At 43.5% G+C, this 17,450-nt stretch overlaps 1 protein-coding gene across 1 annotated transcript; it reads right to left on the bottom strand.

The window, feature by feature from the left end:
- Window positions 1–2,323: 2,323 nt before the first annotated feature.
- Window positions 2,324–16,531, bottom strand: INS (insulin). Its single transcript, XM_073574067.1, has 3 exons — window positions 16,456–16,531; window positions 7,156–7,350; window positions 2,324–2,421 (listed from the first exon to the last, which is right to left on the bottom strand). The coding sequence occupies exons 1-3, from the start codon at window positions 16,529–16,531 to the stop codon at window positions 2,324–2,326; spliced, it is 369 nt and encodes a 122-aa protein (XP_073430168.1).
- Between the last annotated feature and the right edge of the window lie 919 nt (window positions 16,532–17,450).

The following is a 17,450-nucleotide window of genomic DNA, read 5'->3' on the forward strand; positions in this document are numbered from 1 at the left end:
TCTGTTATAAATCAGTTCCTTTTCCCGTGAATAACACCACGTTATTTCAGAAATCGCCTCCCTATCCGGAGCGGCAGTAACAATTATTTGTCACAGACCTGCAGAATATTTGGCCTTCGCTCATTCCCTAGAAGTCCCTTGCAGAGCATTACTTTATTAACCCCTTTCTATCAATTGAAGAGTGTTGCGCCCCTAACCTTTCAACCTCTCTCCCCCCTCCATCAGCACCAGAGACAAAGCACAGAGCTCCCAGCTGCCTCGGAGCAGGAAGCCCCCCGTCTCGCAGAGAGGGGGGTCATCAGACTGGGGCGTTCAATCTAAGGGCTTTCCGAAGGGGCTTGAGGTTTGCTTTCTGGAACAAAGCCAAACAGGGGGTCAGCTCAGGATAAGAACGCGGGGGGCGGAGAGGGATAGGGGGGATTGGGGGTCTGGGGGGGTAGGCAACAGCGAGTGGCTTTCAGCCAATAGTCAAGACCCCCCCTCCCCTTCTAGCTATAACTTCTTTAATAGAAAGCAGCACTGCTTCTCTTACAATGGGATATAAGGTCTTTTGGCTTTGCCTACCCCCGTGTCCCCTTATACACCCCTTTAAAATATCCCAGAGATCGCACACCCCATTTTCATCGCCAATTTAACCTTTCCCCTGCCATGGCAGCCTGATATTGCAGAAGGAAGTGTTTTCCGTTCTATACGATACTTTAATTGTGGTTTTGGCCCCTGAAAAAAAAAAAGTGAAGTAGCAATGAGTTGGCTTTTTCTTTTGTTGTGCACACATAATGTATTTTTCCCTCTCTTATTTCCTGTTGGTTGGATGTAAATACTGCCAGCTAATCACAGCAGCTGCGAGGCCGATGACAGGCCCCGAGCGTATAAATCCCAGCTTAATGTATTTATAAATCAAACTTATTATACACACAGTAGCGGCGCTAAATAATACCAAAAGAAGTGCTTTATCTATTCATTTATTTGTATTCAGCCAGGGAGAGAGGATGGATAGGTACAGAACACTTACATTATGAAAAGAGGCTTTGTAGGACATTTAAGGCATTTCACCCCATTCAGTGTCAGAAAAGCACCGGGTTAACGAAATTCTTCTCACAATTTTTTCCACTTGTTCACTGTCACCCCCGTCCTCCACTCGGTTACTTTCGGGAGAGTTGATACCCTTGCGTGAACCCACAATTTTTTTTTTATAAGCCTTTGCCACCTGTCGTTCTGTATTCCACTTGTGTCTTTTTGCAGTTGGTAACACTTTTTATCTATGGACAATACCAATATGTTGAATATTAATATCGTCATCCCCGAAGTCCTCTCTCGGTATTCATATGTAACACAATGGCCAAAAGACACAATCGAAATATCAGGAGCGGAGGGGGAACATATATATAAATTGTGTGTATTAGGGATGGGCGAATCTACTCGTTAGGACTCGTTACTCTGCGAGTAGTAGGGGACTCGCAGGAGTCGGTACTCTGCGAGTTTCCAAGCGATTACTCGCACACTAATGAGTCCAATGCAAATGCTAGCGTTTTCCAAGCGATCTGTAGCATCGCTTGGAGAACTAATTGACAGGTTGGTCACACTCGTCAAACATAGTGTTTGACAAGTGTGACCAACTTTTTACTACTGAGGCCGCCTATGCGGCATCAGTAGTAAAAGATAGAATGTAAAAAAAAATAAAAAATATTGTTATTCTTACCCTCCGACGTCCCGCGCAGCCTTCCCGCCTCTCCACGCATCCGTTCCCAGTAATCCTTTGCGAAAATGCCCACGATGACGTCCGTTCTCGCGGGATCGCGATGTCTCACGGTCATTCGCGATGACGTCGCGCGAATGACCGCGAGACTTCGCGATCCCGCGAGAACGGACGCCATCGCGGGCATTTTCGCAAAGGACTACTGGGAACGGATGCGTGGAGAGGCGAGAAGGCTGCGCGGGACGTCAGAGGGTGAGAATAACAATATTTTTTTATTTTTAAATTCTATTTTTTACAGGGATATGGTGCCCAAAGCCCTGAGGACAGTCTCCTCTCCTCCGGACCGTGGGTACCATCCGCAATTGTTCTGCTTACTTTCCGCATGGTGTGCACAGCCACATGCGGGAAGTAAGCGGAACAAAAAAAATGGCAGCACAGGAATCGCTGCAATACTCGCATCCCCATTCATTAACATTGGACTCGCTAGACTCGCAACGAGTAGCGAGTTTCCGAGTCGGACTCATTAGAGTCTAGCGATTCCGAGTATTTCAGGATTTGCCCATCCCTAGTGTGTATGTGTGATTTGCATAGACAGGTTATTTATGAAGGTGTCCCAACATCTGTCCCTTAGTCGCAGTAGTCCAGCAGATCATAATACGAGCATTTTCCAATGCAGCACCGTTCCACGATTCCTCGAGGATAGTCATGGCCTTGGGCTCCATTCACTGTAGAATTAGGAAAATATAGAAGTGCATTATAAGATTAGACCAAGGTCTGGCCTCATAAAACTGTCCCAACATCTCTACATGAAAATATATCGCTATACTATGATACTATTATGGTGGTTTTATTACAGTCACGATGTTCGGTGGCTGAGATGAATTATTCTTTACTAGTTCAAAAGGACAAAATTAAACTTTATTTTCATTTATATAGTGCCAATATATTCTGCAGTACTCTACAGAGACCCTTATCTCTCATTGCTTCCTGTCTCCAATAGGGCTGCCAATCTAAATTTCCAATGTATTTTTGGGATAATTGGCCTACAAAACCATCCAGAATCTGTCTCCTCTGAATATCTTTGAAGTAATCTTTCGATACCTTCCCACACAATCTCTGGTCCTCCCAAGACCTATTTCCCTCCTTCACACTTGTACGTTCCTCACTCAATCACCACCAAGACTTCTCTCGAGTATCCCTCATCCTCTGGAATTCTGTGCCCCAACACAACCTCCTTGTCGCCTTCACAATTGTAGGTTCCTCACTCAATTACCACCAGGACTTCTGAGTATCCCCCATCTTCTGGATTTCTGTGCCCCAACACGACAGATCATCCACCTCATTTGGAACCTTCAGAGTGCTTCAGGAGCCTAGTCCTCATGAACCCTTCTTCGCTGACAACATAGATAAATTTGGGGGTGCACTTCTATCCAGGATTCTATGGCACTCTTGAGATTTCACAGTTCCTTCAGCATTTTGAGGACGTCTGTCCTGAGTCTGTACTTACTACAGTACACTGCTTATATTAGTGCAATTGCTTCTTGTCTTCTAAAATGACATTTATTGATGTACAACTGATCCATCATTTATGACAAGAAGAACCCTGCAGACCACACTGCTGGCACAATAAAAAATAGAAGCCAAAGGGAACCCATAGCTGTTCCGAACTGAGCCCCAGAATGTCAGATTATGGTACACTCTATAGCTTGTACTCGTACATAGGGCAGAAATATAGAAAATTAATTTGATTATTCTTTAAAGAACTAGGCACAAAATCCCAGCTAATAACCAGTTGTTAAATAAGTGTAATTAAAGCAGTATTAATTTGCAATCTAATTTTGCCAAGCGCTATATATGCGATAAAGACAATAAGAGTATAATAACAATGTTTTTTGAGAATCATTTTAGGGATTGTTTAAACCTGTCATCTTTGAGTCATTTTTGTCTCCTACTTTTTTATTTACTTTAGATATTTTGCCTCAGTTTGGTATAAAAAGAAAAAAGGCACAAGAATGGGACATCTACAGTAAATACACTCATTATTTTAGAAAGCCATTCTTGCTGAGATCATTAATATGGGTGGAGCAGCCAATATACTCGAGGGAATTTGTTGTCCTGTTTAACTTTCTTTACTTTATTCCAGTATTTGTTAGTTTACTTTTATTGTTGTTTATATAGTTATGGCTTCCTACAGACTGATCCATTTAATAGTAAAGTAGAATAAAACATGTGTTATACTATAATAAATCAAATTCGAAAATACCAGTAAGGATAGCTTCAAAATGGTGGCTGCTATGGCTTCCTGAAATTTACTTATCATGAGCCATCTGGGAGTCTGTGATGGAAATGGTCTTTTCTGATTTTTTTATACCTAAGCTTGCAATGATGACATGGGTACATCATCTACATTTAGAGGAAAAAAAGTTTGATCATCATCACAGATAGTGATTCTTTACTGAAAGAACAGTGAGATTTTTGATTCTTATTGTAAGAGCAGTGGGACTATGGAATTCTCTGCCATATGATGTTGTAATGGTTGAGTCACTACATAAGTTCAAGAAGGGCCTGGATGTCTTTCTTGAAAAATATATTACCGTTTATGGGTACTAAATTCTGCCAAGAAGCCTAGTGTTGCCATGAAACGCGCGTCGGGGATACACTGCCGGGCCTCTCTCCTCCCTTCTCATCCATTGGTAAGTTCCCATTTGTTTAGTACTTTCTATGGGGTACATTGCTATTTATTTCTGAGCCTCTGGTGGATTGCTCATAATGATACATTGACTTTGCTCTTGTCCCCCATATTTAGTCTTGGAGTTTCTTATTTCCTCTGTTAAGCCACTGGGCACAATGATTGGATATGGGATATAGCACTTCGGACATTTGGTTATATATGTGATTTCTTTCCCGGATTGTTTCCATCTTTTGTGAGGGGTGGGTTGTCCTGGGTTTCTGCATTTGATTGGCACTTTATTGTTATAGCTTTATGCACTTTGTATGATGATTAATAAAATGTATTGATATTTTTATCTGCATATCATCTCATGCTCCTTTTTTACTCCGGTATTTAATATATGCCATAAATGTCTGATAGGTGATTGTTTCCATTCGGGAACTTCCAAGTACATATTAGAAGACTGATGGTCCCTAATAGATGTTTGAAAATTTCAAGCTGCCACTAGCTGCATAATTCCCAAAGACTAGGAATAATAGGAACTCATCACTGGATTCATGCTGACCATGGATTGGGCATGGTTTTTTACAAATTCCCAATATTAAAGATTCAAGAATGGCTATGCCTCCATTGAAACTGAGGCAGCCGGAGACCACTTTGGAAAATGGGTGCCCCTGACTACCAACATTTAAAGCATATCTTGTGAATAGCGCATAAATGCTTCCAATGGAAAATGTTGGCACACAAGTAAAACTGTCATATAAAAAAAACAGCAGTCGCTTACTGTAACTGAGATGAGTGAAGGTTGAATGGTATGATAGGTTAGAGATTTTCAGAAAACCTGAATGATTTGGATTATTATAAAAAATAATTATATATTTCACTCTTATGTGGAACATTACTACCAGGTTATTGAAAATGATTGTTCAAACCAACCACAAGCAGTCAGTGCACACCCTGCGTGGCTGAGCAGTGCAGTGCAAATGTCATCTATCTGCCCGCTCCTATTGCTCTTATAAAGCCAGACCTGTCAATTAAAAAAGAAGAGGGCAAGGAAATATGCTGAATAAGTATGTGGGAAAGGTCAACTGAACAGCGTGGCCACGCCAAGTGCGTACCAGCCACCTGTGCTTGATTGAACAGTCACTCTTTGGCTTTTTCTAAAAGAGACAGTCTACTACGTTAACGTTGATGATCTATCCCTAGGATAGGTCATCAATGTCTGATTTGTGGGGGTGAAACATCTGTCACCTCTGCCGATCAGCTGTTTTCGGTGTCGTCCGTGGCCAGAAGAGCTGCTCCATCTACTGATGGTGACCGCGACTGGATACTGCACATCTGTCTCTTATTCAAATCAATAGGGGAGTGATGTGCAGTACCCAGCCACAATCACTATCAATAGATGGAGCAGTTCTGCAACTAAGCATTCCTGGCCGCCACTGGCACCAAGAACTGCTGATCGGAGGGGGTGCCGAATGACGAACTTCCCACCGATCAGACATTGATGATCTATCCTAAGAATAGGTCATCAATATAAAAGTAATGGACAACCTCTTTATGACTGCAACATACACTAGGAAAACAATCTTAAAAGGGTCAGCTAGTCAAAACCGTTTTCTGATACATTCTAAATGCATAGATTATCACTTTTTTAATTTTTCCATGGTGGACCACCACTGATAAGAATCATGCCCTCCAAACATGTCTTTTTTTCAAAAATGCTTCTACTCCACATAATATAATTTTTGTTAAATTCATTTTTATTAAGAACTTTATGTTCCTCTGTTAGTCCTCCTAGAAATGTATGAGTAAATTGATATCCAGGCATTATCGGCTGGTGAAGTGTCCCAACATGGATTATCGCTGCTAATTGGTGTCAGTTAGGCATAAATACACATGTCCGCCTTCAGACACGTAGCATTAAAAATTGGGGCTCATGTCCAACTATTGCAAATAAAAAAGTAAACTGTGGAAAATGAACAAACTGAAAGCAAGCTTTAGGCTGGAGTCACACATAGCAACTTACCAGCGATCCCGACAACGATGTCAACGTGTCAGGATCGCTGGTAAGTCGCTATGTGATCGCTGGTGAGCTGTCACACAGACAGCTTCACCAGCGATCAGCACAGCGATGCCGAGCGCGCGGCATCGCTGTGTTTGTTAGCGCTGATGCCATATCCCTGTAAAAAAATAGAATTAAAATAAAAAATATTGTTATTCTCACCTTCCAACGTCCCGCGCAGCCATCCCGCCTCTCTCCACGCTCCCGGTCCCAGTGATCCTTTGCGAGAATGACCGCGAGAATGTTGCGGTCTCGCGGGAGCGCAACATCTTGCGGTCATTCGTGCAAAGGATCACTGGGACCGGGAGCGTGGAGAGAGGCGGGATGGCTGCGCGGGACGTTGGAAGGTGAGAATAACAATATTTTTTTATTTTTTTTATTATTTTTTACAGCTGATCGCTGGTCTCCTGCCTGTCACACGCAGCGATGCGTGCTGGCCAGCGGGAGACCAGCGACGAAAAAAAAGTCCAGAGGTTTCTTGCAGCGATCAGCGATACCGGCAGGTGGGCCGGTCGCTGATCGCTGTCACACACAGCGATCTCGCTGGTGAGATCGCTGTTGTGTCACAAAAGTTGTGACTCCAGCTTTAGACCTTTGTCGTAGTCAACGCCACTCTTCCATTTTAGTAATATTTTTAAGGATAATTCCCCGTTTTCTACCAATCTGTATCTATTGTCAAAATCTGAAACGTAATATCTGAAATTTTAAAGCACATTCGCATCTTACCTCGTCTGACTTTAGGGCGATAGAAACCTCTTTCACCGCACACCATGATCAATTCTTCAACAAGTTGATACCCACATAGGTGATCTGAGGGCACTGAGGGCCTGGCTTGGGTGATGGGTGTAAATAGGATGAGAAGTACTGCCAGAGGGAGGCATTGTATCCACAGGACCATGATGAAAGAAATAGAGGGTGGAACTGTGCACAGAAGAAATGAAGAACTATGAGCTGTACTAAACTGAGATAAATATGCTGAAATAGTATAGAATAGAGATGAGCGACTTTGCCTTTTTAAGGGCTGAGACGGGTTTCATGAAACCCGACTTTCTCAAAAGTCGAGTCGAACGAAATCGGCCGACTATCGGGAAAAGTCAAAGGTCCGACTGAAACACGAAACCCAATGCAAGTCAATGGGGAAGCAAAGTCAGCAGGGAGTGGAGGGCAGGAAACACACCTACATGCTGGACCGCTTTTTTAAAGTGCGCGAAAACTCTCTCTCTCTCTCCCCGGACACTGCACATATCATCTCGTTGCCCACAGTGTACGTCCTTGCTCAGTGGCTGAAAAAAGTCACATGCAAGCATTCTGGGAAATCCGACTTTGTCACTCGTTTTGCCGACCAGATGGCCGACTTCACGCTGTGGTCGGGTTTCGGTTGGCGAAACCCGACTTTGCCATAAGTCGGTGACTTATGAATCTGTACGACCTGTTTCGCTCAAATCTAGTATAGAATTGAATGAGTATATAAAATAAAAGAACTGAAATATTCTTTCTTTCTTTATGTAGTGATTTGACATTGACTTTAATCCTTACACAGACATATGGAGCGCCCGGGGGTGTGGGCGCGAGAGAGCGTGCACGCGGAGTGCAAGGCCGTGGGGTACTCGGTATCGGGCCCGTTGACTTCAATGAGGGATGTCACGGCGGCGGCGACCCTGTCCGTAGCCCTGGGGCATCCATTAAATAAAATGATGAAAGGGGAAGGGGATAAGTTGTTGGTGATGTGGTAAAAATGAAGATAAAGTTTGTAGATGATTAAATACGTGACGCCACCTGTGGTATTCTGATCAGAGGTGACCAGCGCTGCAATGTTGTTCCCCTGAGACTGTTGATGTGGCGCAGCTGAGGTGAAAATAGCTCTCCACAGGTAGAGCAATAGTCCCAGGGCAAAGATGTTAGATTAATAGTCAAAATGGCTGTGAATGTTGGGGTGCAGAGAAATGAGAGAAGGACACAGAGAGGTGCAGTTTCTTTACCTTTTACTGGTAATTGGTTGCAATCCGGAGTACCGCATACAGGTGATGGGATGAGTCTGGCTCGCCTGGAGGCATTCAGGGGATCCACCTTGCCAGGAGGTGATTTTGGACCTTCCTTCTGCGCTTTGTGTGTGGGTCTCCACTGTTTATAACTAAGTTGGGACCCTCAATTGCGTGCTGATTTCACTAACCTGTACGGCTGTCAGCATGAGCCTATTCCATGGGTACCGTCCTTTTCACTGACAGCCCCGGGCTCCTTATCTGCTGCCATGCCCTCAGGTGCTCAATGTCACACAGGAATTTACAATCCCCTGTAATTTCAGATTGAGCGGTCAGGACTTACAGCTCCTGACCACCAACGACTCTGATGTCCCTTTTTCTCTATTAGAGCTTTGCTCTGGGGTCTGCTATGCGCAGTTTTTAGCTTCCCCAGAGCCTCTCCATCTCTGCTCATGTACTTTCCCTCTTAACAGATCATCCCCCCTTAACAGCTCCTCACAGATCAGCTCCCTGTCTTGAACTGACAGGATCTTCCAGAAAGATCTTTTTACCTCACGTTTAACTGTCTTGTCATTTTCCTCACAGCTGCTCTTGTTTCCATGACAACCCCCTCAGCTCACTTCTAGCTGACTCACCAACCCCCTCTGCTGGCCAGAATTTATAAGGCAGCTTCCTTTTCTGACCTGCAGCAGCAATTGTGATTTAATCTATGTTACCTGGCATGGGGTCCCCTTTCTGCCTCCAAGCATGACTTCACCTCATAGAAGGAGGCAATGTCACTGTGACAACCGGACTCTGGGGTGTCACACATAAATGATACCAATCTATTATTAAGCAGTGGATATAGTTATGCCATTTGGTCAATATCTATTTTTAAAGCCCTTTTGTCAGTAGGATCAATCCTCCTAAACCGTCCATATGGGCATGTAGGTCATAGGAAGCTGAATAAAATGATAACTTGATATCTGGGATCCAATGTTTTACAACTGAAAAATTGATTCCCTGAAAATCTGCCTCCAGAGCTTATTTTCAATATTAGGAGGAAATACTAAGGTGAGATATGTAGGTCATGAAAGCAGACTGTTACATATCTCCCGCTGGTAATGCCCCCTTTTTATTTAAAATAAACTCTAAAGGCAGATTCTCAGGGAGATCTATGTCCGGACCATAGATCTTAACAGCTCATTTACATAATAAGAAAATGTGGATTTCTCTGGAATAAGACATCGGTTTGCAGATATCAAGAGATCATTTTATTTAATTTTCTATGACCTACGTGGCCATAGGAGAGCTGATACTGCTGATATATTCCTTTAACTTCTCTGCCTTACTTTTCTTTGATATATATGTAGTTTTCGGCCATATATATGTATAAGCATGGCAGAAAGTGTTAGCACTAGTGTTGAGCATTCCGATACCGCAAGTATCAGGTATCGGCCGATACTTGCTGTATCGGAATTCCGATACCGGCTTCCGATATTTTTTCAATATCTGAATTCGGCATCGGAATCGGAAGTTCAAAGTTGATTGACGGCCTGACGTCATCATGATGCGCGGTGTGTGCGCATCATGATGCGCCGTCATTTCGGGCCTTCCGGGGGTCTCTGCCGGCCTGCCGGGGGGCTGTGTGGACTGCCCGGGGTCGGTACCGGCCTGCCGGGGGGCTGTGCCGGCCTGCCGGTGGTCTGTGCACCCTGTGGGGGTCTGTACCGGCCTGCCGGGGGGCTGTGCCGGCCTGCCGGTGGTCTGTGCACCCTGTGGGGGTCTGTACCGGCCTGCCGGGGGCCTGTGCCGGCCTGCCGGGGGGCTGTGCTGATGTCCGGGGGTCTGTGCAAGCATCGTCCGATGGGACTACAAGTCCCATCTGGCGATGCCTGCTACCATGACAGTGATTGACACATTAGCCAATGCTGGGACAGTAGTAGTCCCATCATCCGGCTAATGTGTATGACGCTGCCGCTCTATATAACACCACAATAGCTGTAGCTTTGGAATCCGCTGCCCCACTTACACATACCAAAACTCGCAAAATCAACAGACAGCCCTGGCACACCAGCCTGACCAAAGAGCTGAGGCGAGCTTCCAGGGCTGCTGAGCGCAGATGGAAAAGATCCCACTCCAACGAGCATTTCATCGCATTCAAACAGTCCCTCACTACTTTCAAGACCACACTCGCCACAGCTAAACAAACCTACTTCTCATCTCTCATATCCTCCCTGTCTCACAACCCTAAACAGTTATTCAACACCTTCAATTCTCTCCTCCGCCCCCCAGCACCTCCTCCCTCCCCACTCATCTCAGCTGAAGACTTTGCCTCATTTTTCAAGCAGAAAATTGATAACATCAGGGACAGTTTTGGTCAACAACCCCCAGAGCCCTTCCTCCCGACTTCCCAGCCCTCCACCTTCAAAACCAACTTCTCCACCATTACAGAAGATCGACTCTCCACTCTACTCTCAAGATCACATCTCACCACCTGTGCACTCGACCCGATCCCATCCCACTTCATCCCAAACCTCACCACAGTCTTCATCCCAACCCTAACCCATCTCTTCAACCTATCACTAACAACTGGTGTTTTCCCCTCAAGCTTTAAACATGCCTCCATCACACCTATCCTCAAAAAGCCCTCTCTTGACCCATCCTCTGTATCTAGCTATCGCCCTATATCACTTCTCCCATACGCCTCCAAGCTACTGGAACAACACGTCTACCTTGAACTGTCCTCCCATCTCTCTTCTTGCTCCCTCTTCGACCGCTTACAATCTGGCTTCCGGTCACACCACTCCACTGAAACTGCCCTTACTAAGGTCACCAATGACCTCTTAACTGCCAAGAGCAAGCGACACTACTCTGTCCTCCTCCTCCTGGACCTGTCGGCTGCCTTTGACACAGTGGACCATTCCCTATTATTACAGACCCTCTCATCCCTCGGCATCACAGACTTGGCCCTCTCCTGGATCTCATCATACCTAACAGACCGGACATTCAGCGTCTCCCACTCACACACCACCTCCTCACCTCGCCCCCTATCTGTCGGAGTCCCACAAGGTTCAGTCCTAGGGCCCCTGCTGTTCTCTATTTACACCTTTGGCCTGGGACAGCTCATAGAATCTCATGGCTTTCAGTATCATCTTTATGCTGATGACACACAGATCTACATCTCTGGACCAGATATCACCTCCCTACTAACTAGAATCCCTCAATGTCTGTCCACTATTTCATCCTTCTTCTCCACTAGATATCTGAAACTCAACATGGACAAAACAGAATTCATCATCTTTCCCCCATCTCACGTGACCCCCCCTACGAACCTATCAATTACAGTAAATGACTGCCCACTCTCCCCAGTCCCACAAGCTCGCTGCCTCGGAGTAATCCTTGATGCTGATCTCTCCTTCAAACCACATATTCAAACCCTTTCCACTTCCTGCCGACTTCAACTCAAAAATATTTCACGCATCCGTTCATTCCTCACCCAAGAATCTGCAAAAACCCTAGTCCATGCCCTCATCATCTCTCGCCTTGACTACTGCAACCTCATGCTCTGCGGCCTCCCCTCAAACACTCTCGCACCCCTCCAATCTATTCTAAACTCTGCTGCCCGACTAATCCACCTGTCCCCCCGCTATTCCCCAGCTTCTCCCCTCTGTCAATCCCTTCACTGGCTCCCAATTGCCCAGAGACTCCATTACAAAACCCTAACCATGACATACAAAGCCATCCACAACTTGTCTCCTCCATACATCTGTGACCTTGTCTCCCGGTACTTTCCTGCACGCAACCTCCGATCCTCACAAGATCTCCTTCTCTACTCCCATCTTATCTCCTCTTCCCACAATCGCATACAAGATTTCTCTCGCGCATCACCCCTACTCTGGAACTCTCTACCACAACATATCAGACTCTCACCTACCATCGAAACCTTCAAAAAGAGCCTGAAGACCCACCTCTTCCGACAAGCCTATAACCTGCAGTAACCACCGATCGACCAAACCGCTGCACGACCAGCTCTACCCTCGCCTACTGTATTATCACCCATCCCTTGAAGATTGTGAGCCCTCGCGGGCAGGGTCCTCTCTCCTCCTGTACCAGTTATGACTTGTATTGTTTAAGATTATTGTACTTGTTTTTATGTATACCCCCCTCACATGTAAAGCGCCATGGAATAAATGGCGCTATAACAATAAATAATAATAATAATAATAATAATAATGTTAAAAAAAAAAAAAAAATACTACATACATACTACATACATACTACATGCTACATACATACTACATATATACTACATGCATGCTACATACATACTACATGCTACATACATACTACATATATACTACATGCATGCTACATACATACTACATGCTACATACATACTACATATATACTACATGCATGCTACATACATACTACATGCTACATACATACTACATATATACTACATGCATGCTACATACATACTACATGCTACATACATACTACATATATACTACATGCATGCTACATACATACTACATGCTACATACATACTACATATATACTACATACATACTACATACATGCTACATACATGCTACATACATACTGCATGCTACATACATACTACATACATACTACATACATACTACATGCATGCTACATACATACTACATACATACATACTACATGCATGCTACATACATACTACATGCATGCTACATGCATGCTACATACATACTACATGCTACATACATACCACATACATACTACATACATACTACATACATACTACATGCTACATACATACTACATATATACTACATGCATGCTACATACATACTACATGCATGCTACATGCATGCTACATACATACTACATGCTACATACATACCACATACATACTACATACATACTACATACATACTACATGCTACATACATACTACATATATACTACATGCATGCTACATACATACTACATGCTACATACATACCACATACATACTACATACATGCTACATGCTACATACATACTACATACATACTACATGCATGCTACATACATACTACATACATACTACATGCATGCTACATGCATACTACATGCATGCTACATACATACTACATGCATGCTACATGCATGCTACATACATACTACATGCTACATACATACCACATACATACTACATACATACTACATACATGCTACATACATACTACATATATACTACATGCATGCTACATACATACTACATATATACTACATGCATGCAACATGCATACTACATATATACTACATGCAACATACATACTACATATATACTACATGCATGCAACATGCATACTACATATATACTACATGCCCAGGGAGATCAGCTACTGTGCCAAGGGTTGTAAATTTGTTGTGCATCTTGGACAAAAGAACATCAAAATCTCTAGAGTGGGCTTGTAACCTTGAGATTCTTTAAATGTTTCAACAATTTTGGTTTTTAAGTCCGCAGACAGTTCTCTTCTCCTATTTCTATTCTCCATTCTTAGTGTGGCACACATAGACACACAATTCAAAGATTGAGTCAACTTCTCCCTTTTTATTTGGTTTCAGGTGTGATTTTCATATTGCTCACACCTGTTACTTGCCACAGGTGAGTTTGAACGAGGATCACATGCTTGAAACAATGTTGTTACAAGTCCCATCTGGCGATGCCTGCTACCATGACAGTGATTGACACATTAGCCAATGATGGGACAGTAGTAGTCCCATCATCCGGCTAATGTGTTGAATGTAAAAAAAAAAAAAAAATTACATGCTACATACATGCTACATACATACAACATGCATACTACATACATGCTACATTCATACTACATACATGCTACATTCATACTACATATATACTACATGCATGCAACATGGGAAATTCCCACACAGCAATGGCATAAAGTGAGACTAGGGACTTTTTTTTTTTTAAGTGGCGGAGGAATACAGTGCGGAAGGATACCTACCTTCCGTCATTGGATTCCTGCAGCCCGTAGAGAACGGCAGCATCAGCTGATGCTGCAGTTCTCTACCCAAGATCGTCGTGGGACACACTCGTGGACTGCTTCGGATCGTGGGTGAGTATTTTTGTGGTTTGTTATGTTAATATTTATTCCGTAAAAGACAATGGCTTCGGGGAACAATGTGACAAGTATTGGTAAGTATGTTACTCTATGTTATATGTACTGTATGTCTATGTATGTATTGTATGAATGTATTGTATGTAGTATGTATGTAGTATATATGTGGTATGTATGTAGCATGTAGTATGTATGTAGTATGTATGTAGTATATATGTGTTATGTATGTAGCATGCATGTAGTATGTATGTAGTATGTATGTAACATGCATGTAGTATGTATGTAGTATATATGTGGTATGTATGTAGTATGTATGTAGTATGTATGTAGCATGCATGTAGTATGTATGTAGTATATATGTGGTATGTATGTAGTATGTATGTAGCATGTAGTATGTATGTAGCATGCATGTAGTATATATGTAGTATGTATGTAGCATGTAGTATGTATGTAGCATGCATGTAGTATATATGTAGTATGTATGTAGCATGTAGTATGTATGTAGCATGCATGTAGTATGTATGTAGTATGTATGTAGTATTTTTTTTTTTTTTAACATTTAACACATTAGCCGGATGATGGGACTACTACTGTCCCATCATTGGCTAATGTGTCAATCACTGTCATGGTACAGGCACAGCCCCCCGGCAGGCCGGTACAGACCCCCACAGGGTGCACAGACCACCGGCAGGCCGGCACAGCCCCCCGGCAGGCCGGTACAGACCCCCACAGGGTGCACAGACCACCGGCAGGCCGGCACAGCCCCCCGGCAGGCCGGTACAGACCCCGGGCAGTCCACACAGCCCCCCGGCAGGCCGGCACAGCCCCCCGGCAGGCCGGCAGACACCCCCGGAAGGCCCGAAATGACGGCGCATCATGATGCGCACACACCGCGCATCATGATGACGTCATTTCGGCTGTCAATCAACTTTGAACTTCAACTTCCGATTCCGATGCCGACTTCCGATATTGAAAAAATATCGGAAGTCGGTATCGGAATTCCGATACAGCAAGTATCGGCCGATACCCGATACTTGCGGTATCGGAATGCTCAACACTAGCTGTGAGCACAACCCCCATCTGTGGATGTTGGGCACTCAGACCATCCTCATGGAGTCGGTTTCTAACCGTTTGTTCCGACACATGCACATTTGTGGCCTGTTGGAGGTCATTTTGCAGGGTTCTCGCAGTGCTCCTCTTGTTCCTCCTTGCACAAAGGCTGAGGTAGCGGTCGTGCTGCTAGGTTGTTGCCCTCCTATGGCCCCCTCCACATCTCCTGGTGTACTGGCGTGTCTCCTGGTAGTGCCTTCAGCCTCTGGACACTATGCTGACAAACACAGCAAACCTTCTTGCCACAGCTCGCATTGATGTGCCATCCTGGATGAGCTACACTACCTGTGCCACTTGTGTGGGTTGTAGAGTCCATCTCATGCTACCATGAGTTTGAAAGCACAACCAACATTCAAAAGTCACCAAAACATCAGCCAGAAAGCATTGGTACTGAGAGGTGGTCTGTGGTCCCCACCAGCAGAACCACTCCTTTATTGAGGGTGTCTTGATATTTGACAATAATTTCCATATTTCCATCTGTTGTCTATTCCATTTGCACAACAGCATGTGAAATAGATTGTCAATCAGTGTTGCTTCCTAAGTGGACAGCTTGATTTCACAGAAGTTTGATTTACTTGGAGATATATTCTGTTGTTTAAGTGTTGCCTTTATTTTTTTGAGCGGTATATATATATATATATATATATATATATATATGTACACATTTATTTATATAATTGGTGGAAAATTTTGTAGAAATTAATACAGATAAAGGAACCAAACTAGTAAATAATGTAAGATTCTTCATCTATTTCCACTCTACACGTGGCTTTAAACTTCTAACTTAACTTCTGATTAAGTAGCCATCCACACCCCAACCAGAATGACATAACACTTACCTGGACGAGTGTTACAGAAAGACCTTAATAAGGGATGGAAGGTGTAATTGTGATCTTCCTTCTCCTGCAAACCCATTTTATACATCACAAAGCACCTTAGCTAAGCACCTTGCCAAATTCTGCCATCTCATTAGCTGCTCATCCCAAAAAGGTGAAAAGTTACCTATTAAACTTTCAATTTCACTGGACATAATTATCAATGATTTAATTTCCAGCATCAATACTTGTTCTGATGACGTGACCACCTGCCACACTAATTCTGGAAAAGGAATACACGAGACACTAGATCAAAAATATCTGTAGGCGTTAGTCATGACACTTTTTTTTAATGGATGTAAAGTATGAAATGTAATGTACCCACAGCAGTCAGTCAAAATATATATATATATATATATATATATATATATATATATATATATATATAGATATGAGAAAATTGGGATCCAGCAAAAGGATATTTCTATTTGTTGGGGCATACTCCCTGCCTGGATCCGTGCAATCATAAGGTGAACACCGATTACTGCATCAAGAGGAACTCCTTTATGGTGAGCTGGCTATATGTTTTTCACATTGTTTGAATATATATATATATATATATATATATATATACACACACAAAGTAGACTGTACACCGATCACTTATAACATTAAAACATTAAAACCAAAGACAGGTGAAATACATGATATTGAATGTTTTGTGACTGTTACCTATTAAGGGTTTGAGATACATTAGGCGGCACCAGTCAAGTCTCAAAGTTTGGCTAATGGGCAAGCGAAAGGAGCGACTTTGACAAGGTCCAAACTGTGATAGACAACCGGATTAGAGAGGCTCCAAAAAAAGTCAACGGGCATGCCTAGACCAGCTGCTGGCTTCTTATAGGCTTGAATGGATATTGTAATGACGGGAGTCGGTGGCTCTCTGCTCCGCAATACATTTCAACTGAATGTGCATCCATCCACTATGCTGTAACAGCTGGCCTCTGCGCAGCGTCCAA

The sequence above is a fragment of the Dendrobates tinctorius genome, unplaced genomic scaffold, assembly GCF_039654945.1.
Source record: "Dendrobates tinctorius isolate UK_male_01 unplaced genomic scaffold, ASM3965494v1 ptg000037l, whole genome shotgun sequence".
NCBI lineage: Eukaryota > Metazoa > Chordata > Amphibia > Anura > Dendrobatidae > Dendrobates > Dendrobates tinctorius.

What these genes read in the sequence shown, in the direction of transcription:
- INS (XM_073574067.1), bottom strand. Translation starts at nt 16,531, where the DNA reads ATGGGTTTGCAGGAGAAGGAAGATCACAATTACACCTTCCATCCCTTA. An exon ending in TTTCTGTAACACTCGTCCAG is followed by an intron (nt 7,351 to 16,455) that starts GTAAGTGTTATG and finishes TTCTGTGCACAG; the next exon opens with TTCCACCCTCTATTTCTTTC. An exon ending in TCGCCCTAAAGTCAGACGAG is followed by an intron (nt 2,422 to 7,155) that starts GTAAGATGCGAA and finishes CTAATTCTACAG; the next exon opens with TGAATGGAGCCCAAGGCCAT.